The 26,798-nt window shown below is 41.5% G+C and overlaps 1 protein-coding gene across 2 annotated transcripts in view; it reads right to left on the minus strand.

Annotated features, from left to right (window-relative positions):
- Positions 1-26,534, minus strand: part of Cdk5rap1 (CDK5RAP1 mitochondrial tRNA methylthiotransferase) — a 31,649-nt gene extending 5,115 nt beyond the window's left edge. Inside the window, exons 1-12 of one of the 2 annotated variants that reach the window (XM_004867943.3) lie at positions 26,365-26,534; positions 24,730-25,056; positions 21,307-21,410; positions 20,778-20,812; positions 18,537-18,637; positions 14,079-14,289; positions 11,322-11,442; positions 8,147-8,377; positions 6,378-6,475; positions 5,015-5,070; positions 4,340-4,470; positions 1,651-1,800 (exon numbers count right to left, since the gene is read on the minus strand). In XM_004867943.3, coding sequence (XP_004868000.1) covers positions 1,651-1,800; positions 4,340-4,470; positions 5,015-5,070; positions 6,378-6,475; positions 8,147-8,377; positions 11,322-11,442; positions 14,079-14,289; positions 18,537-18,637; positions 20,778-20,812; positions 21,307-21,410; positions 24,730-25,036 — 1,545 coding nt within the window. In that variant the 5' untranslated portion in view covers positions 25,037-25,056; positions 26,365-26,534. Of the gene's footprint in view, positions 1-1,650; positions 1,801-4,339; positions 4,471-5,014; positions 5,071-6,320; positions 6,476-8,146; positions 8,378-11,321; positions 11,443-14,078; positions 14,290-18,536; positions 18,638-20,777; positions 20,813-21,306; positions 21,411-24,729; positions 25,057-26,364 lie in introns of both variants that reach the window. The other variant, XM_021246827.2, reaches the window with a different exon arrangement.
- Between the last annotated feature and the right edge of the window lie 264 nt (positions 26,535-26,798).

A 26,798-nucleotide genomic window follows, 5' to 3' on the forward strand; every position in this document is an offset into this window, starting at 1 on the left:
TGCCAAAAACTACGAAAACTTTGATAAAAAAAAGGTCTTATGGCTGGGGGTATCACAAGCCCCAAAATGAAACTATACTACAAAGCTACTGTGATAAAATCAGCATGGTACTGGCAAAAGAACAGACCTGAAGATCAGTGGAATAGATTAGAAGATGGAGAAACAACTCCAGACATACTTAGCCACCTCATCTTTGACAAAGGAGCCAACCACCCTCATTGGAGGAAAGATAGCCTATTTAATAAATGGTGTTGGAAAAACTGGATTTCAACCTGCCAAAGATTAAAACTAGACCCATACCTATCACCATGCACTAAACTAAAATCAAAGTGGATTAAAGATATAAATATTAAGACAGAAACACTAAACTTGCTGGAAGATAAGTTAGGTAGAACTCTTGAAGACATTGGCATAGAAAAAGACTTCATGAACAAAACCTCAGTAGCACAGGAACTAGCAGAAAGAATCAACAACTGGGATCTCATCTTATTAAAAAGCTTCTGCACTGCAAAAGAAACCACCAACAGAGCTAACAACCTACAATATGGGAAAAAATTTTTAGCAGCTGTACCTCAGACAAAGGGCTACTATCTAGAAAATATAAAGAATTGAAAAAAATCAGACCCCCCCCCAAATTCAAAGACCCAATTCAAAAATGGGCATCTGAAATGAACAGACATTTCTCAAAGAAGTAAAAGCAGCAAATATATGAAAACATGGTCAACATCACTGGCCTTTCGAGAGATGCAGATGAAAACAACACTGAGATTCCACGTCACCCCAGAAAGAATGGCTGCTATCAAGAAATCAACCAATAACAAATGCGGGGTGTGGGGAGAAAGGAACTCTTCTCCATTGTTGGTGGGAGTGCAGACTGGTGCAACCACTGTGGAAATCAGTATGGAGACACCTCAAAGAACTAGGGCTAGAGGTCCCATTTGACCCAGCTATTCCCCTGCTGGGTATCTTCCCAAAAGAATTAAAAGAATCATACCACAGCGATATATGTGCACCCATGTTTATAGCGGCACAGTTCATAATAGCTGAAGCTTGGAAGCAGCCCAAGTGCCCATCAACTGGAAACTGGATAAAGAAGATGTGTTTTTTTAATAAAATGGAGTACTACTCAGCCATAAAGAATGAAAAACTAGAGTCTTTTATAGCTAAATGGATGCATATCGAGGCCATACTCTTACGTGAAATAAATAGGACACACATGTATAAATACCGAATAGTTTCTCTAGTGTGAGAAACTGATAGTGTAAACAAGGGTTAAAATGATTAAAATGAATAATTGATAATTTGAAATAGGAAAAAAGGTCCAAAGACGAAGGGGTGAAGGGAGGGGAAGGGGAAAGGAAAAGAGGGAAAGGAAAAACTATGAGAAAAGAAAAAAAAATGGAAATGAAGTCTATGTAAATAGGGAAGGGTGGAGGGGGTGAAGGGTGCACAAGTAATGGGGAAAAAATAAGAACCAAGATACATCATGTACAGGTACAAACGCCCAATGATAAATGTAAATGAATTTTAAACCTGAAAGGTACCAATAAAAGAACTTAAAAAAAAAAAAAAAAGGTCTTACTAAAGGAGAGATATATTGTGTTCTAAAAAAACAACAAATAAAATGTACACATACTTAGACAGACTCACCCCCTCTACTAGTACCAACTGCGTACAACCCACAGAGGTTTTATTGGCTTTTGAAGCTTCTTCGCGGAAGACAGTGATAAGTTCCTCCAAACGCCTTAATTTTACTTCTTCTGGAACATCGTCCTTCAGCCTGTGATATGCCCGTGTCTTCTGTTTAAAAAAAAAAAAAGGAGATAAAGGTCACTCAAATTCTAACTTTAACACATAAAAATCATAGACAAAATTACTCCTGCTATTTGTCCTAAGGTCACACTTGGGACGTATACTAAATGATTCAGGTACTAGGTAACTAGGTAACTCAACACCACTGTTTATGAAACACAAGGTACAAGGCAGTCTAAATGCCTCAAAAACAAAATAAAATAAAATGAGCTAGGGATGTAGCTCAGTGACAGAGCACGTGCCTACCTTGTGCAAAGCCCTAGATTCAATCCCTAGCACCAGACCAAAAGAAAAAAAGATATCTCTGTATGTATTAATATGGACTGTTTTCCAAAACATACTGTTAACCACAGTATATCTTTGGGGTAGACAAAAAATACAAATATGGTTATAAATAAATGAAATTTTGTTGGAAGATTATACAAAAAACTGCTAAGCATGGCTGTCTTCAAGAAAGGAAAAGTGGGCCAGGGATTTAGCTCAGTGGTGCTGCCGCCTGCCTCGCAAGTACAAGGTCCTGAGTTCAACCCCTGGTACCAAAAAAAGGAACAGAAAAACTACTGGGAAGAAGGAAAAACTACTTCTCACTTTATTCCATTTTAACCTTTTAATCTCATGAATTTTTTTTTTTGGAGACAGGGTCTCACTATGTAGCCCAGGCTGGCCTCAAACTCACAGCAATCCTCCTGCCTCAGCCTCCTGAGTGCTGGGATTACAGGCATGTGCCACCACGTCCGGCTCTGAATTTTATACCATAAGCATATTACCTAGTCAAAAAAAATTATCCTAGGGGCCAGGGATTTAGCTCAGTGGTTCTGCCACCTGCCTCGCAAGCACAAGGTCCCAAGTTTGATCCCTGGCACCAAAACAAAACAAAACAAAACAAAAAATTATCCTTGAAAACCTATAAATCATTCAAAACTACTGGGTGTACATGTTTACATATATCTTTAAGTATGTGACCTCATGCTCAAAACAGCTAAAGAAAACCACTGTGCTACACAAAACTGTGGGATTAAAAAAAAATCTTTAGCAACCAGGTGTGATGCCAAAAGCCTGTAATCTCAACACTAGGGAGGCTGAGGTGGGAAGATAACCATGAGTTCAAGGCCAGCCTGTACTACACACCAAGAAAAATCTTTAAACCAGTCTGACCATTCAAACCAACCTGCCTTTGAAATCCACAGAGAAAAACAGAAAATGGGTGGCGAATCCTAATATACCTACAGGTTTTACTCCATTCTGTCTTGGTATTAACAGTAGCACTTACCTACTCTTAACTATTCTATGTGCTTTTTATGTACTCTTTTTTTTTTTTTGGTACCAGGGATTGAACTCAGGACATTGCACTTGCGAGGCAGGCACGGTGCCACTGAGCTAAATCCCCAGTCTTACACTCTTAATCTTCAAAACAAGCCTATGAGATTGGTACTAATGTCACCCCCATTTCACAGATGAGGAAACCAAGGACCTTGGTCAAGATCACATAGTTATTAAGTGGCAGAGGTGCAATCTGAATGCTTGCTCTCATCCACTAGGATACTTAAGTCTCCATAACCCTACCAGTAACCTAGCAATTAGGTTCCAAAATGTCAATGTCCACAGGACATGTATCTACCACAAAATGACAATCCATTTCCCAACCCTAGCATTAGAAAGAATTTCTCTTTTATATTTGTTATGTCCATGGAAACGAAGCAAAATGGATTCTAAATGCTCCTCTGAAGCATCATCTCTGAAATAATTCTGTAAAAGACATGAATATACACATTGGCCCATCTACACTGGCTACAAAATACTAAACCATTAGCTTTAGAACAAATGAATTAGCTGGATTGATGGCAGCACAAGGACAGTGAGGCTAAACTCATGGATCCAGTCATCCATCAGTCAGCTTTCCTGAGCCCTGTGGTCACAGGGCCCTCAGCTCCATCCAAACACAAGATGCGCTGGCCTCGAGGTGACTAAGGAGGAGCAACCGTGCAAATCCACCCCTACCACCAAGAAAATGGCAGATCAGGGTTATGTCTTTGTAGGAAATACACACTATTCTCCCCTTCCTCATCTCCTGCTTTGTTTTCCTGGGAATTTATGTTATAGGGAAAACTAGAAGTAAACAACAGCGGGCCAACTTAGCCTAGAAAAACAAATGAGAAATGGCTATGGGTGGCTCAGAAGACCACACGTACAGACCAAAAATATAAGTTCTGCATGTTGAGAAATTATTTTAGATTCCTTGTAAAGAGGATACATTTCTCCCTATCCACATTAAAATTTCAAACACCCTAAACATAACTTTATTTTAATAAATAGGAACAATGGTATATTAACCCTTTTTCATCTCCAATTGCTGAATTGTGTCAAACATTAGACAAGACATAAATCGAAAAATGGAAAAAAAAAGTGGATGATAAAATCCTGAGGTTTTGTAATGAATGCCTTGCCATCTGCCTTTTCTGCCCAGCTGTCTATGATGAACCCCAAGCTTGTCAGGAATGAAGACAGTCCTCCCCCATCCAGGGCTCACCTGTCTCATGCTGTAGGCAAAGAGGAAACCTGTGTTGTACTGAACTTCCCGAAGCAAAGACACTGTTTGCTGGTGATCTTCTTCTGTCTCTCCACAAAAGCCAGCAATGAAGTCACTGCTGAGGCACACCCCTGTGATACACAACAAAGGCCAATAGAGTGCTGTTGCTGACCTTCAAGCGGAGCTTTGGCACTTGTGGATTACAGAGGGAGGGAGAACAATCAGAAGGCCTTCCCTGGGGACACTCAGTCCATGTACAAGTAAAACCATCATCACAGACAGGAGTGCTTCAGCCTGCTTCTCTACCACGATTCATACCAGAGCTGGCTTCTCACCCTACATTCCCCACAGCACTAGGAAAGGTAATTTCACTTCAAATGCCACATTCAAAGACATACTAGGAGTCCACATTTTCAAAGTGATATTGCTTTTACTAGAGAAAATCTTGCAGTGCTTGCACAAACATATTTCTTTTATATATCTAACCACAGAAAGGAGAGAAGAGGGAAAAAAGAAAGAGGAGGAGAAGGAGAGAGAACACAATGAAGAAAAGCAAAAGAAGTATAAATGGTGTCACAAGGAACTGTCTAAGGGGTTGGCAGTTGCCTGTATCTGACCAAGATGACTGTGCACTGGCACAGTAACATACTCACACTTAGCATGTCTTAAATATACCTGGAATAGACTCTCTGAGATGGTGAACTAACTCCACATAAGCCTCTCGTGAATATCTGCAATAAAGAACAAAAAGAAGGGCCAGGGATTTAGCTCGGTGGTTCCATCGCCTGCCCTGAAAGCACAAGGACCCGAGTTGGATCCCTAGTACCAAAAACAAAGCAAAACAAAACAAAGAACAAAAAGAAAAGGCCTAGATGAACGAATCTTCTTTAAATAAATCTTACCAAAAAAACACATGAATTCCCAAATGTAATCACTTCTCATTCATGTAGCACAGTTCAGGATTATGTTAAAGAATCTCAAAGAGCCCTTTTCATCAAACTCTTATCTAATCTAGAGACTATAATTTATCTTTCCAAGGCTTCACACATGCTAGGCAAATACTCTATCTCAGAACTATATCCCTAGCCCTGAATTTTTTAAAATCCCTAACCCTTTTAACAAATAAGACAGATTAAACACATAAGAGGGGGCTGAGGATTTAGCTCAGTGGTTTCGCCGCCTGCTGCGTAAGCACAAGGATCCAAGTTCAATCCCCGGTACCAAAAAAAATAAAAAATAAAGTAAGAGGATCTCTATAACTCTCTGCAACTGTAGAAAGGCAAGGCATAATTTGCGCTGGGTCACATTCTTTGCAGTCTTATCTCTGCAATACTAAATATTCCCAAAGTCAATGAACAGATCTATATTTAAATTCCAAAACCTAAAAGACTTTTCTTATTCTTGAAAGTTAAAGGGTTAAAATCTCCAACCATGCTACGTAGTAGATACTTAATTTTAAAATGTTAAACAGGGCTTGAGATATACCCCAGTAGTGGACCACTCAGCAGGCACAAGCCTGTGTTCAATTCCCAATACCAGGGCTGGGGATTTAGCTCAGTGGTTCTGCTGCCTGCCTGGCAAGCGCAAGGTCCCGAGTTCGATCCCCAGTACCAAAAAAAAAAAGAAAATAGAGAACCCCAATACCATAAAAATAAATAGGTAATTTAACAAATTTAAATATGCTAAAAAAAATTAAAATGGGTGATCCAGTCCTTAGCCTATGATTATAGAGTGAGCCAAAGCAAGTTCCGTGTCTGTAGGTTTATCCATACCATAAACATTTACTGAGTAGCTACGAGCAAGAGAAGAGAGCAAGCGCAAGCCAGATTCCACCCAGCAGGCTGCTCACTGGCAGTACTGACATAGGGGTCAACAGTCAAGGAAGGAAAAGATGACATTGCTTTCATCTAGCTCATTTCTTTCATCTAGTGGGAATTCATTTCCTACATCTATGCTCAGTTCTTAGCAATATAGACATTACTTGTCATTAAAGAAACAAGGAAAGGTATAAGATGTGCCCTCTCCAAGTAAGTCTGACCCTCTCCGCATGGCCTCCAATACACGGCTGCTTCCACTCTGGGCTGGCAGGTGGATCTGCTTACAGATGTTGTCTCTCTCTTGAATCAGCTGCAGAACCTAATTAAACAGAACACATTAAGGGTCAGTTAAATCTTACCACTGAATGTTGCAGAAAGGTGTATCACTCTGTTTCTCGTCAAGGTTAATTTTCAATAAATAAAAAAAACTAATTAAATTAAATACATAAATTACCAAAATCCCTAACTCTTACTCAAGCTGCCTTCTGTCTGCCCAGACATTTCACGTGAAGCCATCTTTATGTTCAAAAAGTGGAGGGAACAGAGCAAGCACAAGTCAGATTCAAGCCACAGGGCTGCTCACTGGCAAACTACTTAATTACTTTAAAAGACATCATTAAAACATTAAAATTATGGGGTCTGGAGATGTAGCTCAGTGGCACTGTGCCTGCCTGGCAAGTGCAAGGACCTGAGTTCGATTCCGGTACCAGAAAAAGAAAAAAAATTTTCAATTATGGGCTGGGGATTTAGCTCAGTGGCACCGTGCCTGCCTTGCAAGGACAAGGTCCCAAGTTCAATCCCCAGTACCAAGAAAAAAATATTAAAATTATGCTGGGCAGGGTGGTGCACACCTGTGATCCCAGCACTCAGGAGGCTGGGCAGAAGGATCGCCACAAGTTTGAGGCCAGGCTGAGCTACACAGTGAATTCAAGGCCAGTATGTACTACATAGTGAGACCCTATCTCAAAAGCACGCGCGCGCACGAGAGAGAGAGAGAGAGAGAGAGAGAGAGAGAGAGACTGAAGCCAGTAATACTAGCACACACCTGTAATTCCAGCACTCAGGAGGCTGAGGAAGGAGGATCACTATGAGTTCAAGGACAGTCTAAACTACATAATGAATTCAAGACTACCTGACCTATCCTGTAAGATTCTGTCTCCAAAAAGGGAGGAGGGGGAGAATTAAAACTAGAGAAAATATTTGAAAATATATTGACAAAGGATTTATATCAAGAATAAAGAAACTTTATACCTCAATTAAGAAAAATACCTTTTTTTTTTTTGGTACTGGGGATCGAACTCAGGTCCTTGCGCTTGCACAGCAGGCAGCAAAACCACTGAGCTAAATCCCCGGCCAATTAAGAAAAATAATCCAAGAGAGAAAAGATATCTGAGATAAACATTTCACCAAAACAAAAAGCTATCAAAAAAAAAAACTATCAAAAGAAAGGTTTTTATATGTGGGCTAACTACTCAAACTCTGGCACTGCACAAAGTTTGACACATTATATTATTTCACAACAATCTAAAGCAGGGGTCATATCCTTACATGAGAATGACGAGTTGAAAATCGTCTTCACAAACCCACTGGTAAAGCAGGGGAACAGCTGAGATTTGAACCCAGACCTGTATGAAGCTAAAGTCTGGGTTGTTTCCCACCACATCACATTGCCTTCCTTCCTGTCTGCACACCACCACCAAACCACTATCACTCCCGTGCAGCTGCCCACTTGTAATAAAATCTCCCCACACAGCCCTCATGATTGCACAGGCGAGCCTAACCTCCCATTCCTATCAGTCCTATCTCCACCCTAACCAGGAGGACTTTAAGTCTTCCCAGAGGGCTGCTGGATCCAGAGGGTGACGAGCAAACACGCCGCAGGACTCCACAAGCAGCTCTCAGGTCCCTGCTGCACCCGTGCTGGGCCCAGTCCATGCCAGGCATCAGGATATTGATACCAGGTTTGTCACAGCTAAATGACAACACTCACCTCATCAGGAAAATCCTTGGGGTGGGGAGAGGTGAACCGGATCCTCATTTCAGGATCTACTCGGGAAACCTGATCCAAAAGGTGAGAAAAACGAAGCCCTCCTTGTTTGGTTTTATAGTTGGTGGTGAAACCATGACTGAGGTTAGTAGACACTGAATTGTTGAACTGGACCTCTGAATTGTCTCGAAAACTATTAACATTCTGTCCAAGAAGTGTCACCTCTTTTAGCCCCTAAAAAGAGAAAATATGTTGGAAGCAAGTTAAAAACTTTTGAGCAACTTTATGCCAAATAACTAATTGAAAGTTGGCTCTAGGGCCAGGGATTTAGCTCAGTGGTGCCACCTGCCCGGCCAGCACAAGGTCCTGAGTTTAGTCCCCAGTATCAAAAAAAAATTAGCTGAACCTACCAAGAGCCACCTATATAATTTCAAGCTTCGGTATCTTATCTAAAGAACTGAGCTTCAGAATAAAACCTTCAGTAAAAATTAATTTTCAAAACACTAGTTAGGGGGGCCAGGGATTTAGCTCAGTGGTTCCACCACCTGCCTCGCAAGCAGAAGGTCCCAAGTTCGTTCCCTAGTACCAAAAAAAAAAAAAAACAAACCACTATTTAGGGGGCTGGCAATGTGGTTCAGTGGTAGAACACTTGTCTACCATGCACAAGGACCTCAGTTCATCCCCAGTACCACAAAAAAAAAAAACAATTGTTCCATTTAAAAAAAAAAACTGAAAACAAATTCAGTGTTCTACAATAATGCCTGCCGGAGCCAGGGATTTAGCTCAGTGGTTCCGCCGCCTGCCTCAAAAGGGCAAGGACCCAAGTTTGATCCCCAGTGCCAAAAAACAAACAAACAAATAATGGCTGCCGGACATAGTGGCGCACACCTGTGATCCCGGCACTTGGGAGGCTGGGCCAGGCAAATTGCCACAAGTTCGAGGCTGGCCTGGGGTACAGAATGAGTTCAAGGCTACCCCAAACTACATAGTAAAACCCTATCTCAAAAGACCAAAAAAAAGGTTAATTTATGTCACATTCTGACAGTTGAATGTTACAAGAGTCTTTGAAGTATTTGCACCAGAAACTGTAACCTAAATCTCAAAGCTTTACATCTAACTTTTTTTTTTTTTTTTTTTGGTACCGGGGATTTTAACTCTGGACCTTGTGCTTTCGAGGTAGGCAGCAGAACCACTGAGCTAAATCCCCGGCCCAGCATCTAACTTCTAATTACCAAGCCAGGCATGGTTCCAGCTACTAAGGAGGATGAAACAGGAGGCTCACTTCAGGACAGTGGTACAAGGCCACCCTGGGAGACAGCATGTCTCAACAAAAATACATGAAGATAGGGGAATAAAGCAAATATGACAATATTTAAACAACCATATTTATTATAATAGTCTTTCCATTTGTATGATTGAATTATAAAATTGTACAAAGAAAAAAATCATGGTAGCTACAAAAACTATTTTTTATAACTTTATTTTGTAAGTTTTTTGTTTTTTGGTGTTTTGGGGTTTTTCTGTTTTTCTTTTCTGGTACCAGGGATCAAACTCAGGACCTTGCACTTGAGAGACAGGCACAGTACCACTGAGCTAAATCCCCAGCCCAAAAAAACAAACTGCTTAGCACGCTCAAGGCTCTGGGTTCAATACTGGGGAAAAAAAAGCCTCTTTATCATATAAAAAGGATAAAAACAATATTTGAAAAAAAACTGCTTTAAGTAGGGCACAGTGGTACATCCCTGTAATCCCAGGTACTCAAGCGCCTGAGGCAGAAAGATCAGGAGTTTCAGGGCCTGCACAACATACCAAGACCCCATCACAAAAAACAAAGCTATTTAAAGGACTTCCAATCAATAACCATTGCTTGAATGAAAAATGGACATTCTGTCATTCTGTTAAAGCCACAATATCATAGTATTCTATTTTCTTTCCAACTGTAGTCTAAAAATCTAAATAAAAGAAAAAAAGTTCCTTTACTAGCAAAATTAGTCATTAATAAGTCCTTTAAAACACATTTTTCTACAACTCTATGGCCTTGAATTTACTAAGATTCACTTCAGTGTTATTAAGAGCCTCCCTTTATATATATACAAATAATCTAGAAAAGTTAGGAAGATTTTGTCCCCATCTCAATATATTTACCCCAAAGTAGTTTCGTACTGTGAGGGTCCTGGAGGAGAAAGGAAGGAATCAACATTGGGCCAGGAAGCACTAGGATAGGTGAGGTATAAAGAAGACCTCACAGGCCAGTGAGAAACCAGGGATCAGGTCAGGGACAGGATTATCTGGGGATGAGGAAGAAAGAGAAAGACAGTGTGGCCAGAATATGAGCACAAGGCAAACAGCTGACTTAGAACTGGCAGGGCCTAGCCTGCCGGTGCCCATGGTTCCTGAAGCAAACAGAGAGGGAGACAGGGAAAGCTCACTAGAAGACAAGTCCCATATTCCCACCTACTTTCCTCTTCTCCAGGACTAGAAGATTCAGGCCTGGGGCTAGGGACAGAAGGCTGAGAAACTAGCTCCCCACAGGAGGTACACAAGCAGATCTCTCACCTCTAGCCTCTGATCCAACTCACTCCCCTCACCTGTTCTTTGTCCCTCAACTAGTGAGCTGGTTCTGTGATGAACAAGACACAGGAAGTCCCCAGAATAGACAGACTAAGTCATTTCCTGAAAACCTACGATGTGCCTGGTAGCTTAAAAACATTTCTTCAATCTCTCCAATTACCCTTTAAGAAAGGTATTGTTGGCCGGGGATTTAGCTCAGTGGTTTCGCCACCTGCCTTGCAAGCTCAAGGACCCAAGTTCGATCCCCGGTACCACAAAAAAGAAAAGAAAGGTATTGTTTTATCTTCTTTTCCTAGATGGAGAAACTGTGTTTCAAAGATAGTTAAATGACTTATGCCTAGGCACTATGGAAAAAATGGTGGACCCAAATTCATATTTAGTTACTTGATTCTAAACTCACCATTATACTATGCTCCCTCCTAGGCAAACTTCACACTGGATCTGCCCATAATGCATCAGCAGCAAACTAAAGATGTATATGCAGGCATTTCTTTCTAGCCAGGCATGTTCCTAAACTTGTGCAATTCAGAGTGCAGCTTGCAAAACTAAACAGCTGTCATCCTCCCAAAACATGCTTATAGGAAAGAGGGCCTGGAGAGCTTTTTACCTGGTCAGAAAGCTTCCTCACTTCCTCTAGAATGGAGGCAACAGGCCGACTCCTCTCCCGGCCACGTGTGAAAGGAACAATGCAGTAGCTGCACATGTTGTCACATCCCCTCATGATTGACCTGGGGAGGAAAGTACCAGAACTTAACTAACAGAAGCATGGTACCTTAGCACCTCCCAAAGAGCAGGTCACAGCTCCAACCTGATTATTCTTGGGCTCGGAATCTTCTTGTCTCTACAATCAAGCTGGACCATCTGAGATTTACGAAGCACTAAAGCAGGTACTTTTATCTTTAAAAACTAGTATACAGATTGGCATGGATACTTAACACACCTTTTAAGCTCAGCTGGTTGGGAAGCTGAAGCAAAGGATCACAAGTTCAAGCCCAGCCTGGGCAACTCTATCTCAAAAGTAAACAATTCTATGGGCCGGGGATTTAGCTCAGTGGTTCCAGCACCTGCCTCGCAAGCGCAAGGTCCCAAGTTCAATCCCCAGTACCAAAAAACAAAACAAAAAAAGTTAAAAATTTTAAAAGGGGCTAGGGATTAGCTCAGTGGTAGAGCACTTGCCAAGCATGCAAAAGCATCTGGGTTCAATCTCCAGTACTGAAAGAAAAAAAAAATTTAGCATCTAATCTCAGAACACAAACCAAACTATAAGCAGTGTACACAGTCCTCAGCTTGAAGAAGCAGAGTAGAAAGGGGATACAGGGCAAACCTACTACATATGGACTTTCTACTGTTTTTATGGGATTTTAAAAATTTTTATATCTAATCTAGATTATAGATAAATGCTTCTAGACCAGAAAAAAATAGCTCAGGTGTGGTGCCACCACTTGTAATCCTAGCACTCAGGAAGCTGAGACAGGAGGATTGTCCAGAGTTTGAAGCCAGCCTGGGCTACACTGTGAGTTCAAGGCCACCCTGAACTCCATAGTGTCAAAAAAGTGAGACAGTGACCTGGCCCAAAAAAACAAACAAAAAAAAGTTATGATGTGTTTCTGTATGTAAGGGGAGGAGACCTTGAACACATAGGGTTCAGCATTTTTCACACATTCCTGATCCAACTGCTAGGTAACTAAATTAAATCCCCTTTTTTTTTTTTTGAGAGTCTTATTATGTAGCCCAGGCTGGCCTTGAACTCTACAATCCTCCTGACTCAGCCTCCTGAGTGCTGGACTACAGTATGTACCACCACACCCAGCTAAATCCCTCTTTCATTCCCATCCTATATATAAGAGCCTCAATTTATCTTTTTTTTTTTTTGGTAATTTATCTTAAGGAGCTAATTACAGCTATGTGTCAAAAATGTTCGCTGAAGAATTGTTAAACAAATGTCAGCTGTTATTTTTACTAAATATTTCAAAAAGAGAATGAAATAGCCATTAAAATGAACAGTTGATAGTTTTTCTATAAAAAAAAAATCTGGGGCCGGGGATGGGATGTAGCTCAGTGGTTCTGCTGCCTTCCTTGAAAGCACAAGGTCCCAAGTTCAATTCCCGGTACCAAAAAAAAAAAAAAAAAAAAAAAAAAAAAACCACCAAAAAAAAATACATTTATTAAAGCCTCAAGTATTTTTTTTTTTTTGGTACCAGGGATTGAACTCAGGACCTTGTGCTTTACAGGCAGGCAGCGGAACCACTGAACTAAATCCCTGGCCCTAATAAATGTTTTTTTGGTTTTTTTTGTACCGGGGATCGAGCTCGGAACCTTGCGCTTTCGAGGGAGGCGCCGGACTCACTGAGCTAAATTCCCGGCCCCTAATAAATGTACTTTTAATGAAAAAAATACTTGAGGCTTTGCAGGACATAGTCTGTTATGACTACTCAACTCTGTTGTTGCAGTGGCAAAAGCAGCCATAGGCAACATGTGAAAGAACGGTCATGGCTGTGTTCCAATAAAACTTTATTTACAAAATAGATGGTAAGATTATATTTGTCTCAATAAATACTTAAGTACCAAAAAAAAAAAAAGATGATAAGGGCCAAAGATTTAGCTCAGTGGCACCATGCCTGCCTTGCAAGCACAAGGTCCTGAGTTCAATCCCCAGTATGGCAAAAAAATAATACATGGTAAGACACTTGCCAACTTGTTATAAAAAATATAATGCTACAAGAAATATTCACCACATTAAGAAAAGATTACAGGGCCAGGGATTTAGCTCAGTGGCACCATGTCTGCCTGGCAAGTGTAAGGTCCTGAGTTCAATGCCTGGTACCACAGACAAAAAAAGATAACAAAACTAAGTAGAGCAAGAACCAATTTTCATAAATAAACACACATACAAAGCACACATGAATAAGCACAAAGGAAAAGTACATGAATGCTACACACCAAAATGGTGATAGTATTTATCACAAGGTGGTGGGAATACAGGTAATTCATCTTTTATTTGTTTGTGTTCTGTACTAAAAATTGAACCCAGGGCCTTTGCACTGAACTACATTCACAGTCCTTTTTTAAAATTTTTTTGTTTGGGCCAGGGATTTAGCTCAGTGGTGCCATGCCTGCCTCAAAAACACCAAGGTCCCAATACCGGGACTCGAACTCAGGACCTCACACTTGCCAGACAGGCATTGCACTGCTGAGCTACATCCTGGCCCCTCAAAATAAAAAATTTTATAAAGGACCGGGGATGTAGCTCAGTGTGAAGGCACACACACTCATACACACACATACCAAAACAAAAAAAATAACATGTTATTTCAAAGTGAGAAGGAAAGGAGAGGCTCACTCCCAAGTCTGGGCAGAGACTCACACGAAGGCAGAAGTGGCACTGGGGCTCGTCTGGACTGGCATGACATCAGCATAGGTCTCATCAAGAGACAGCAGCACATTGGCAGCTTGTTGTCCTGACTCCACAACAGCCAGCAACCGAGGAAGGTCCCGATAGGCGTCCGGACCGGCCAAGAGGTCCACCATTTTCTCCCTGCTGAGGATCTCCTCCTTCAGTCTCTCAGCCATGCAGCCTGGGAGGGAAAGGAACAAGCCCCTGTTTCCAAACTCACCTGGCTCTACTGCTTCTTCTCAGTAAGCATGATCTCTAGCTCGGATCAGAGACCAACACACAGAAAAGTTCCCATGCACTCAAAGTTTCCAGCTTGCATAACATACCCACCTTCTCAAATGCCTTTCAAGACATGAACCACCTTTTTCTCTCAACTGAAAATTATTAGCACAGCATGGTGGCACACGCCTATTATCTCAGCAGTCAAGAGGCTGAGGTACAAGGATCTCATATTTGAGGCAGCCTAGGGGCTAAAGAGCAAGGTCAAGTCCAGTCTGGACTACAAAGTCTCAAAAAAAAAAAGAATTATTCTTGTCTCAGGGCCAGGGATTTAGCTCAGTCATGCTGCCGCCTGCCTCACAAGCGAAAGGTCCTGAATTCGATCCCACGTACCAAAAAAAAAGAATTATTCTGGTCTCAAAAAAAAAAGGAATTATTCTTGGAGTCAGTGTGTTGGCACAGGGCCTATACTACTAGCTACATGAGAGGCTAAGTTGGGAGGATCCCTTGAGCCCAAAAGTTCAAGACCAGTCTGAGCAATATAACAAGGGCATGTTTCAAAAAATGTAAGTAAATAAATAATTTTTCTTGGTTGTACAACCATGTTCATACCAAGCAGTATTAGTCACAATACACAAAAGGTAGAAACAACCTGAGTTAATCAATAAATGAACGAATAAACAAAATAGTTTATGCACACAATGGAATATTATTCAGCCTTCAAAAGGAAGGAAATTCTGGCACATGTTCTAACATGTAGCATGTGAACCTTGAGGACATAACGCAAAGTAACATAAGCCAGTTACAAAAAGATAAATATTATATAATTACACTTATATGAACTACCTAGAAATTAATACTCATAAAGTAAAATGATGAATGCCAGGAACTGCAGGAAGAAATAATATAGTTAGCACTTACGGAGATAGATGGTGGTATGGTTGTAGAACAATGTGAATATACTTAATGCCATAGAATACAATAAGACTTAAAAATAATTGAAATGGGGCCAGGGATTTAGCTCAGTGGTGCCATCCCTGCCTTGCAAGCACAAGGTCCTGAGTTCGATCTCCAGTACTGGAAAAATAAATAAATGAATGAATGAATGAATGAATAAGTGAAATGATAGCCAGGCATGGTGGTACTAGTCTATAATTCCAGCACTCTGGAAAGCTGATGCATGATTGCAAATTCGAGCCCAACCTGGGCAACTTAGTACAAAGAACTTTGGTTCAATCCCCAGGTACCACCAAAAAAAAAAAAAATTGCCGGGCACAACAGCACATGCCTATAATACCAGCATTTGGGAGGCTGAGGCAGGAAGATCACTGTAAGAGACTGAGGCCAGCCTATGTTACATAGTGAGTTCAGGGCCAGCCTGAACTACATCATAAGATCCTGTATCAAAAAAAAAAAAAAAAAAAGAAAAGAAAAAGATTAAAATGAGAATTTTATGTATATTTTACCATATTGGTTTAAAAATCATTATTCTTGGGATTTCTTTCTTTCTTTTTTTTTTCCCCCTGCAATACTGGGGATTGAACCCAGGACCTTCACAATGAGCTACAATCCTAGCTTTTTTTTGTTTTTTTTTAGAGACAGAGTCCCTCTACATTGCTTGGGCTGGGCTCCATTCAATTCTATCCTACCTCTGCCTCCTGGATTGATGGATGTGCACCTCCACACTTGGCTTTTTTTTTTTTGACTTGAGACATAGTGTCATTATGCTATCCAGGCTGGCCTCCAATTCACAGCAATCCTCCTGCCTCAGCCTCCCTGAGTGCTGGGATTACAAGCGTGTACCACCATGCCCAACTCTCGGCTTATTCTTTTTTTTCCGTACCAGGAATCAAACTCAGGACCTTGTGCTTGCCAGGCAGGTGCAGCACCACTAGCTACATCCCCAGACCTTCGTGGCTTATTCTTGAGATTTCTGAAATTTCTAACGTATATGAGGTGTGACCAAAAAATAAAGTGGATGGGGCCGGGAATTTAGCTCAGGGGCACCGAGACTGGCTGGCAAGCGCAAGGTCCTGGGTTCAATCCCCAGCACCAAAAAAAAGAAAAAAAGGTGGATGGTTAAAAGCCTCTGAAAAAATTATTATAGTAAGACACATTATTAGTAATCCTCTTTAAAATATTCCTCCTATCTTTGAACATGCTTATCTCATCATTCTTACCACTTCTTTTTCTTTTTTTTTTTTTTTTGGTACCAGGGATGGAACTCCGGACCTTGCGCTTTCGAGGCAGGCGTCCACTTCCTTTTTGTGAGACAGGGTCTTACTATGTAGTTCAGAATGGCCTTGAACTCACTATGTATCCCAGGCTAGCCTTGAACTTATGGCAATCCTCCTGCCTCAACCTCCAAAGTGCTGGGATTACAAGTGTGCCACCATCCCCACCTATTCTTACCTTATTCTGAAGCAGTTCTGGAAGTTTTCTTTCATGAGTGTGTTTTTATCAGGTGTGATCAAAAATACAGTGAATGTTGATGACCAGCACAATCCAAAATCAAAGCAGGCTCATAACAACACTGCAGTGTGTACTAACCCACTTTATTCACTGCATCTGACAATCTGGCACTGAGCAACCTCTGGCTCTTCCCCAAAGACAAAATGACTATGAAATGTAAATATTCCGAATTGATTAGGATATTGAGGCAATCATGACAGCACAACTAAAAACTTACTCATGAGGGCCGGGGATTTAGCTCAGTGATTCCACCACCTGCCCCAAAACCATAAGGACGCAAGTTCGATCCCCGGTACCAAAAAACAAAACAAAAAAAAAAAAACAACTTATTCATGAAATAGAACTTCCAGAACTGCTTCAGAAAGTGGCAAGAGCAATGGGATAAGTCTGCTCAAAGCAAAGGGAAATATTTTGAGGGACATTAATGGCAATGCACTGTTACTATAACAAATTTTTTTAATTTAAAAATGCAGTGTATTTTTTTTTTGGTACCAGGGATCGAACTAGGGTCCCTGCGTTTGCGGAGCAGGTGGCAGAGCCACTAAGCTAAATCCCCAGCCCTGCACTGTGTATTTTTATCAACCCTTGTAAATACTCAGGAGCTTTTATAATGAAGTGAAATGGAACAAAATATTTCAGCAAACCCTTACAGCAACTCTGACTTCCCCAATCAACATTAACACTCCAAATATGTGTTGGCTTATCGTCAAGAGTGGTTAACTTACTCCACAAAGGACACAGTCTGCTATCTATAAAGTTCAATATGCTAACTAAATTCTAGGGCAGAAAGGGTATGGAGAATTTGGTTTGTTTTTTGGTGTTTTTTTTTTGGTACCAGGGATTGAACTCGGGTCCTTGCGCTTGCACAGCAGGCGGCAAAACCACTGAGCTAAATCCCCAGCCCGAGAATTTGTTTTTTGAAATGAGCTTCCCAAGCATCCAGATCAGAATTGTCCTACAAAACCTTCCAAGATAATGAAATGGACTGGATGGAAATAAGTGGATGTGCTGTGCAAACAGAGGCTCCCAGTCATGTGTAGCTACTGAGGAGTTGATATGTGATTAACATGACTGGAGATGTGAACCACTAACTTTATTTTAAAGGCGGCTATTGGTCAGAGCAGACCTGAGGCTTCACTTCGGCTTGTTCAGGAGTCCAGACCAAGGGCACCTTGCCATAAACTTACACTGCCTCTTCGGACTTCAACACTCCACCCTATTTATCACTCTTCGCTACCATGAGCTGCATCAGGCTCCAGCAAGGACATACTACTTCTGAGCACCTGTTACTTCCAGAACTACATAAAGCCTTTTATGACCTTTAGTGCATTTAATCTCAGAGCCTCTGACATTAAGTATAAGATTCTATGGGATAGGGGCAGGAATTTAGCTCAGTGGCACGTAACTCCTTGACAAACCCAAGGTCCTGAGTTTGATTCCCAGTAACAAAAAAAAAAAAGATTCCGTGGGATAGCATGCCTGTAATCCCAGCACTCAGGAGGCTGAGGCAGGAGGATCACTGTGAGTTTGAGGGCAGCCTGGGCTACATAGTGAGTTCAAAGCCACCCTATACTACATAGCAAGACCCTATCTCAAAAACAAAACAAAAAGACTGTGTGAAGTGTTTAAAGGTTCTCCACATCCTAGGATCTCAGCCTCTACAGGAAATTCTCTAGCATATGAAGCCACATGGACCCCAAGTCTCAAAACAGACAAAACCTGCAAATTACCGGATACCTAGAATCCCAATCCTCAAAGGTACCCGAGATCGGAGCCGCTTTGTCTTTAGGGTTTTCAGCTGATGTAAACGGTTCCAGATGGTCTGCTCAGGCTTCTCCCTACAAAGACCAACAGAAGCAAAACTGAGCCAAAAATAAACTACAGAGCAACTTAAGAAAGTGAGACAATGGAAAGGAAATAAAAACCACTTTCAACCCTTTAAATGACACCTACCTTTAGACTTAGGGAAGACAGGTGGGGGCCAATGAAAAACCACTTGCTATAATTCATTTTTCCTAGAAAGACATACCTTTCCTACACATCCCCAAATTCTGACAAGCCTGTAATGCAAATTCAAAACGAATCTGCTTCAGAAGCCAACTGTGGTGGCACAAACCTGTGATCCCAACAAGGTTAATCCTGAGGAAGGAAGATTGCCACAAGTTCGAAGCCAGCCTGAGTTACATAGTGACTTCAAGGCCAGCCTGAACTACACACCGAGATCTTGTTCCAAAAAAACAAAAAACAATCTGCTTCAGAGGATTCAAAGTTCAAGCCCAGCCTGAAGAACTTAAGCAATTTAGTGAGACTCTGCTTCAAAAAATTTTTTTTAATTTTTAAATCTTTGTAAAGCCTTCCACAACTGTCTTTTGTTAAGAGTTTTTCCTCCCTTTACGTGCCCTTCCATTTTAACTATCCTTTTCCCTTTACTGAGCTATTTGGCTTTTATTGTTTGATTGTTTTTCTTTTTACCTAGTATTTTCTGTCAGATCTATTTCTATATCTTATTTCCCATATCAGACCAAGCTCCAGAAAGCCAGGCTCCATGAAGGGAGGGTTCACTTCCAAACCGCTTAAGCTCAGAGTCATGCAGAGAGGCCCTCTGAATAAAAAGTATTAATTAATTAGTTGATGGTATAGCCAACTATGGAAACACTAACAATGATGTGCCTTGTACAGAGAAACAAAGAAAATCAGGTAGTGTTATGACTTGTATCTAGATGTCCTCCCAAAACCTCATGTGGTCATAGGTGGGGCTTTTCAGAGGTGGCATGATCTAGAGTGTGTGATGCTGAGATTAAGGGTGTGTGGCTACTCAATTAGTCTGCTGATTGGCATAGTTCTGGGTAGGATTAAGGGTGTCCCACCCTGGGTGTGAGTGCTACCTGCCCTAAGGCGGGTAGCCTGTATACAAAATAAAGGGACACCAAGAAACTGTCACTTCACTGCTGCTTCCTCACTTGCTGCTTGTTGCTTTCTGTCTGCCCTGCTTTACCAAGAACTGTTTCTCTTTTGCCAGCTGATTATGGAATGAAACCTCTACAAACTGTAAGCCAAAATAAACCTTTCCTTTAACTTTGGGTGCCAGGTATTTTGTGTTAGCAACAAGAAAAGTAACCAAGAGAGAGGGTATATTCACTTCCGATGGACTTCCTGCTGCCAAGTGCTTCCTGGCCCCCTCTGATGGATGCCACCTATCTCTGTTCAGAACATTCTCCCCTAGGCACTGACTACACTCTCATCCAGATGACTATATTATAAAGGTATGCCATCAGTAGCAAGAAAAACCTCAGGAAAACCTGGATGACTGAGCATACTTTTGATTTCCTCATCTATGAAATGGGCTTGGTAAGAGCACCAACCTCATAGGATTGCTATGAGAGTTAAACTCGTTAATGCATGTGCAGTGCTCACATGGAACCTGACACACAGTACCTGCTTAGCAGATGTCGGCAAGATGAATCAAAACTATCACCACTGTGGGAAAACTACAAGTGCTACTGACATGAGGCCATGGGGCCACTGGTCATCCCCATTAGCAAGCCACCTGGGGGCTTTAGCTCTGGCATAATTTTTTTTTTTTTTTAAATAACAAGCGTTACATTTTTATTTATTTGGTTTTTTGAGACAGGGTCTTTTTTCTTTTTTCTTTTTTTTCGGTACCAGGGATCGAATTCGGGACCTTGCGCTTGTGAGGCAGGTGGCAGCACCACTGAGCTAAATCCCCGGCTGGCATGATTATATAAGATACGTTTACTCCACACTGGGCACAGTGGCACACACCTATAATCCCAACATTCTGAAACACTGAGGCAAGAGGACGCCTGGGCAATTTAGTCACATAGCAATACCCTGTCTCAAAATAAATTAAAAATGACTTGGGATGTGAAAAATGGCTCAGTGTAAAGGCTCTGGGTTCAATCCCCAGTACAAAAAAAATAGATATATTCACAGCCTAAGGAAAGAACAAATTCATACCTGATAGAACATGTAACAAGAAGAATCACATCAGCCTGGAGAGACAGTAAGAAAAAAGAAAAATTATCATCTTCGAAATCACACTTAGAGAATCATTGCTCTGCAACAACTCTTCATAATTATTGTGGTAAAATACACATAACATAAAATTTATCATTCTAACTCTTTTTATGTATAAAGTTCTGTGGCATTAAAAACATTCACACTGTCATGAACTTTCTCCACCATTTACCTCCAAATTCTCTCATCCACCCCAACTATAATTGTACATATTATACACACTAACTCCCCTTTCTTCTCCTGACACCAATTTTTAACTTAGGTCCCTGCCCAAAGGTAAGTCTCACAATAAAAGTCTCAAAGGCAGCTGGGATGCAAGCACACCCAGTCCCATGGTACACATTGCACTCAAGGAAACTCTCTCGGCAGCCTGTATCTGTGCCCAAAACTACAGCTAAGAACTGGCACAAATGCAGAGTCTCACCCAGGCCCAGGAAGTTTGGGGAAACAGCAAACACATATAATTTACCTCTTGGAGGTTCCTGGTCCGGAGGTAGCCACTCTTCTGTAAGATGGACCAGGCTATCTCTGTGTCATTCACATTCATCTGGCAGCCATAGGTCTCAAGGTAGACTACAACAAAAGGTAGATTCCAGGGTAGGCAGACAAGGCCCACAAGTTGCAAAAGTTCTCCTATTCTAAAGTCCCCAAAACACCTGTGGCAACTGGTTATGCACTAAGCCTCAATCCTAAAACATCACCAATTGCCAGATGTAACCCAAATTAATGGCAGTCTTTCAGAACAAAAAACAGACTGCACTATATAAAAATACTAATTATATTCACAAGCACAAGATCCCGAGTTCGATCCCCAGTACCAAAAAAAAAAAAAAGTACTAATTATAGGGCCAGGGATTTAGCTCAGTGGCACCACGCCTACCTCGCAACCACAAGGTCCTGAGCTCGATCCCTGGTATCACAAAAAAAAAATAATAATAATTATAAGCTATGTGATTTAAAATATGATGAAAAGATGCTCTGAGAATCAAAGAAATATAGTTATAAAAACAAAAAAGGGGCCGGGGATTTAGCTCAGTGGTGCCGCCACCTGCCTCCCAAGCGTAGGGTCACAAGTTCGATCCCCAGTGCCAAAAAAACCAAAAAAAACAAAAAAGGAGCCACAAGTAGTGATGCACATCTATAATCTCAGTACTCTTCGAGGCTAAGGGAGGAGGATCACAAGCTTGAGCCCGGCGTGGGCAACTGAGAGACTCTGAGTTCAGAGACCTTGTCTCAAAATAAAAAATAAAACTGCAAAGGCCTGGAGTTCAATCCCCAGTACTGGAAGAAAAAAAAAAAGAAAGGACTATGGATACTGTTTATCAACCTAAGAGGAAAAAAGTTTAAATCCACCTCACAATCCTCTTCAAAATGGAGAGCTGAGAATGAGGCCACAAAATGAGAATGAGGCATCCTCCTACAGTAACTGTAAATTTCTTAAATGAATGCAAGCATGGTTATTTATGAAGTAAAACATAAATCTGCACAGCTTTTTTTTTTTTTTTTTTGGTACTGGGAATGGAACTCAGGTCCTTGCACTTGCACAGCAGGCAGTGAAACCACTGAGCTAAATCCCCGGTCCCTGCACAGCTTTCTTTTTGATGGTGTTTCTGTTTTTGAGATAGAACCTCACTCAGTAGTACAGGCTGGTCTCCAAATCAGATCCTCTTGCCTTAGCCTCCCAAGTGCAGGGATTTCCGCTCAATGCCACCACATCCAGCTTTTATAAAATTTTAAGAACTTGAATTTCATACTCTGGGAAGCCCTTTCAAACTATTTCCCTACATTAATAATCCCTGCTTCCACCACCAGACTCTAGTCCCAGGCTCACATAAATTCCAAGTGGAATTCAAAACTGAATGACAGGCCAGGGATTTAGCTCACTGGTTTTGCCGCCTCCCTCCCAAGCACAAGGACCCGAGTTCAATCCCTGGTACCAAAAAATAAAAATAAAAACAAAGTTCCTTTTCAAAAAGAAAAAAACTGAATGACAAATAATGATATGAAAACCAAAAGAAAAGGGAAGTTATTTTAGAAAGAAAAAAAGGAAGGAAATATCTTTTCTTTTTTGCCTTTTTTTTTTTTTCTCGTACCAGGGATCAAACTTGGGACCTTGAGCTTGCGAGGCAGGCGGTGGCACCACCTTGCTAAATCCTCAGCCCCATCTTTTCTTTTTAATGACCTTCTTTGGCCCACTTTTCTCGTCTAACAAAATTAAAACATCATAAAAATAAGAACCAAGATGCATTATGTAAAGGTACAATTCCCAATGAGAAATGTAATTGTGTTGTATACCTACAATGTACCAATAAAAGAATTTAATAAAAAGTAAAATTTAAAAAAAAAAAATCATAGCTAGGCAAGGTGGTGTATGCCTGTAATCTCAACATTCTGAGAGGCTGACGCAGAAAGACTGCAAGTTTCAGCCCAGAAACTTAGTGAGACCCTGTCTCAAAAATAAAAAGCATGCCAGGATTTGGCTCAGTGGTTCTGCCACCGGCCTTGCAAGCACAAGGTCCCAAGTTGATCCCCAGTATCAATAAATAAATAAATAAATAAATAAACAAACAAACAAACAAAAAAGTAAAGCCAGGTGTGGTGTTACACACCTGTAATCCCAGCACTCAGGGAGTTAAGGCAAGATCACCACAAGTTCAAGGCCAGCCCGAACTACACAGCGAGACCCTGTTTTAAAAACCAACGACAACAAAATCTAATATCCAACCACAGGGAAATAGTTGAAAAAGCACTATGGTATACATGGTATACATTATAGTACAGTATGATACTCTGCACCAATTTTTTAAAATTTATTTACTAAGTCAAGTGTGTGGTGGCACACAAGTGTAATCTCAGCACTCAAGAGGCTGAAGCAGGAGTACTGCTGAGAATTTGATGCCAGCCTAGGCTACGTAATGAGTTAAAAGTCAGCCTAGACTACATGGTGAGATCCTGTCTCAAAAAACAACAAAAAACTTTAGTTACCAAGATTGTAATGTCTGAAAAATGTTAAATGAAAATAATACACAAATAATTTGCACCATATAATCACAACCAAATTTTTTTTTTTTTTTTTGGTTATAGTCTTGATTGAACCCAGGGCCTTGTGCACAGGCAAGCACTCTCCGAACACAAAAAAATATGAAGGGAAATTTTTTTAGAAACAGGAAAGAAGAAAAGGTCTGGTTGTTCTTTAATGTCTCCTCAAAATTTAAGTTATTTTAACTGATCACATAGTGTTTCTAAGAAAGCCTCTTCTCAAGTGTAAAGAATAGGGGCCAGGGACTTAGCTCAGTGGCACTACACATGCCTTGCAAGTGCAAGGTTCCAAGTTTGATCCCCGGTACCCCCCCACAAAAAAGCTTCAAAAAAAATTTACAAGATTTCGTAGGGTTTTTGGTTCTTTGAGACAGGGTCTCACTATGTAGTACAGGCTGGTCTTAAACTCACTATGTAGCCCAGGCTGGACTCAAGCTCCCAGTGATCCTCCTGCCTCAGCTTCCCTAGTGCTGGGATTACATGTGTGCACTACCACACCCAGCAAGGTTTTCTATAGTAAAAGAACTAAAGAGAAGGCTCCCAGGAATTCCACCCCAAGTCATGTGTGCCAACACTATGAAGTTCCTTTTTTTTCTGCAGTGCTGGGGATTGAACCTAGGATGTCATGCATACTAGGCAAGAGTTCTACCATTCTGCTTATACCTAAGCCCAGCTTTGTGGGTTTCTTTCCATTAATGTTAGTTGTAGAAATTGACGATTCCATAATTGAGAAACTTTCCCATACTGTTGACCTTCTAAAACCAGATCTGTAATAAGAGAACTACAATCAAGCCACGGATGCTAGAGAGGAGCAAGGCAGAAAGAGTAAAGGAAAAAGAGAATTAAAACTAACCTTTTCTCTGTCTTCCTAAAAGCTCTTCCTCTGTGAGATAGGGAGGTGGATCCTCTGCTTCTGGAGAAGATGGCTTTTCTTGAGGAGCTGAGGTACTTCTTAAAAAATGCTGAAAAGTTGGTCCAGTGGCCAGCCTGGAGCTGAAATCCTTTCGAACTCCATTCTCCTGCCTCTCTGGACTGGGACTTGCAGAGGTGGGGAGGCTGCTATGTGCCCTGCAGGTCCTGAGCAGCAGCCATGACATAGCAGCCAATGGCCCCCACCTTAGAGACTTCTGCGCTTGGAGGACACATTGTAAAGAATGCATGGCACTAAACAGCCCAAAGTCTGCAAAAGAATAACAGACCAACATCACCAATATTTATGAACACTACGAACAGTTACAGCTCTGAGCACTTTAAGTGCATTAACTCATTTATTCCTCACAAAAGTCCATGAAGAAGGTATTCTTCCCCACCCCCCGGCCCCAGCACTGGGGAATGAACCCAGGACCTTTATAATGAGCTACATCCCCAGGCTCTACTCCCGTTTTTGTTTGAGACAGGATCTCACTAAGTTGCTAAACTGCCCACACAGGGCTCAAACTTGTGATCCTCCAGCCTCAATTTCCCAGAGTTCTGGGATTATTGATAAGCATAAGAAGGTATCTTTAGTATTATCTTTTTGTTTTGTTGTTTTTGTTACTGTCACTTTGAGACAGGGTCTCACTGTGTAGTCCAGGCTGGCCTTGAACTCACTAATGTAGCTAAGGCTGGCCTCAAACTTGCTGTGATCCTCCAGTCTCAGCCTCCCAAATGCTAGAATGACAGGCATGTGCCACCATGCCCAGCGTTCTTAATATTATCTTAGCTACTCAGGAGACAGGAGTTCGAGACCAGTGTGGGGCAAAACAATGAGACCCAGTCTCTTAAAAAAAAAAAAAAAAAAAAGGCCAGCGATTTAGCTCAGTGGTTTTGCCGCCTGCTGCACAAGCCCAAGGACCCAAGTTCGATCCCCGGTACCAAAGGAAAAAAAAAAAAAAGCCAGAGGCAGGAGGAACACTGTGAGTTCAAGGCCAGCCTGAACTACACGATGAGACCCTGTCAAGAAAAAAGAAAAAAGGCCGATGATTTAGCTCAGTAGTTCTGCCACCTGCCTCGAAAGCTCAAGGTCCCGAGTTCCATTCCCAGTACAAAAAAAAAAAAAAAAACCAAAGAAGAAAAAAGAACGAAAAAACCCTTTGCAAAGCACAGGATAGGACCCCCTGTACAGTCTCCAATTAACCTGGGCAGTTGGCAATGGCCATGGAACAACACCCCGTATATTTTACTGGGTGGTAACAATGTGTTAGGTGTGGTGCAAAGCACTTTCCATGATTACTGCATTTAATCTTTACAGCAATTCCGTGAAGCAGCTCAAGTTCTACTATCATCCTCACTCCACAGGTGACGAAGCCAGGAGTCGGAGGAAGAGAGACGATTTGCCAAGGTTACACAGGAGCAAGCTTCGAGGGTGGGCTACAAACTCCGACAGTCTGACTACATGTCTCCAGCAGGAGCCACAGTGACATCTTCCCGCTTGAGTCTGGCTCATTTTCAAGGCCCGGTGAGCCCTTCTGCACCGGGTCAGGCCAACCCTATCCCGAGTACCACTCACCACAACCACCGGCTGCAAAGTCCGGCAGCGGAAGCTCTGAACGCTTGGCCTCGACCCTTCTCCGCAAGCAGCCACAGCGTACACACGACTTCCGTTCCTCGGAGGCTTCAGTCCGAAACGTCCCACCGGAAGTGTTTCATCTATACGGTCCGTGTGAACCCAGGCTCCTGGCTTTGGAAAAGTCCGATGGAAGCGCTGGTGTCTGCTGGCCAGTAGGAGGCATCTGAGCGCTTGGAAAGCGGTGAGTGTGAAATACGTGTGCTCTAAATGTAAAGTATACACCGATGTCGAAGAAAAAATGTAAAATAGCTTATAAACAGTGTTCATATTCATTACGCGTCCAACAATAGTTGAGATTTTTTGGCTCAAATAAATACATATTTGAATTAATTTGTCTTTTCTAATAAAACTACTGGGGCATTTGAAATCATATA

Source organism: Heterocephalus glaber, unplaced genomic scaffold, assembly GCF_053883595.1.
Source record: "Heterocephalus glaber isolate CG9 unplaced genomic scaffold, H.glaber_assembly_v1.0 deba00001532, whole genome shotgun sequence".
NCBI classification, from domain to species: Eukaryota; Metazoa; Chordata; class Mammalia; order Rodentia; family Bathyergidae; genus Heterocephalus; species Heterocephalus glaber.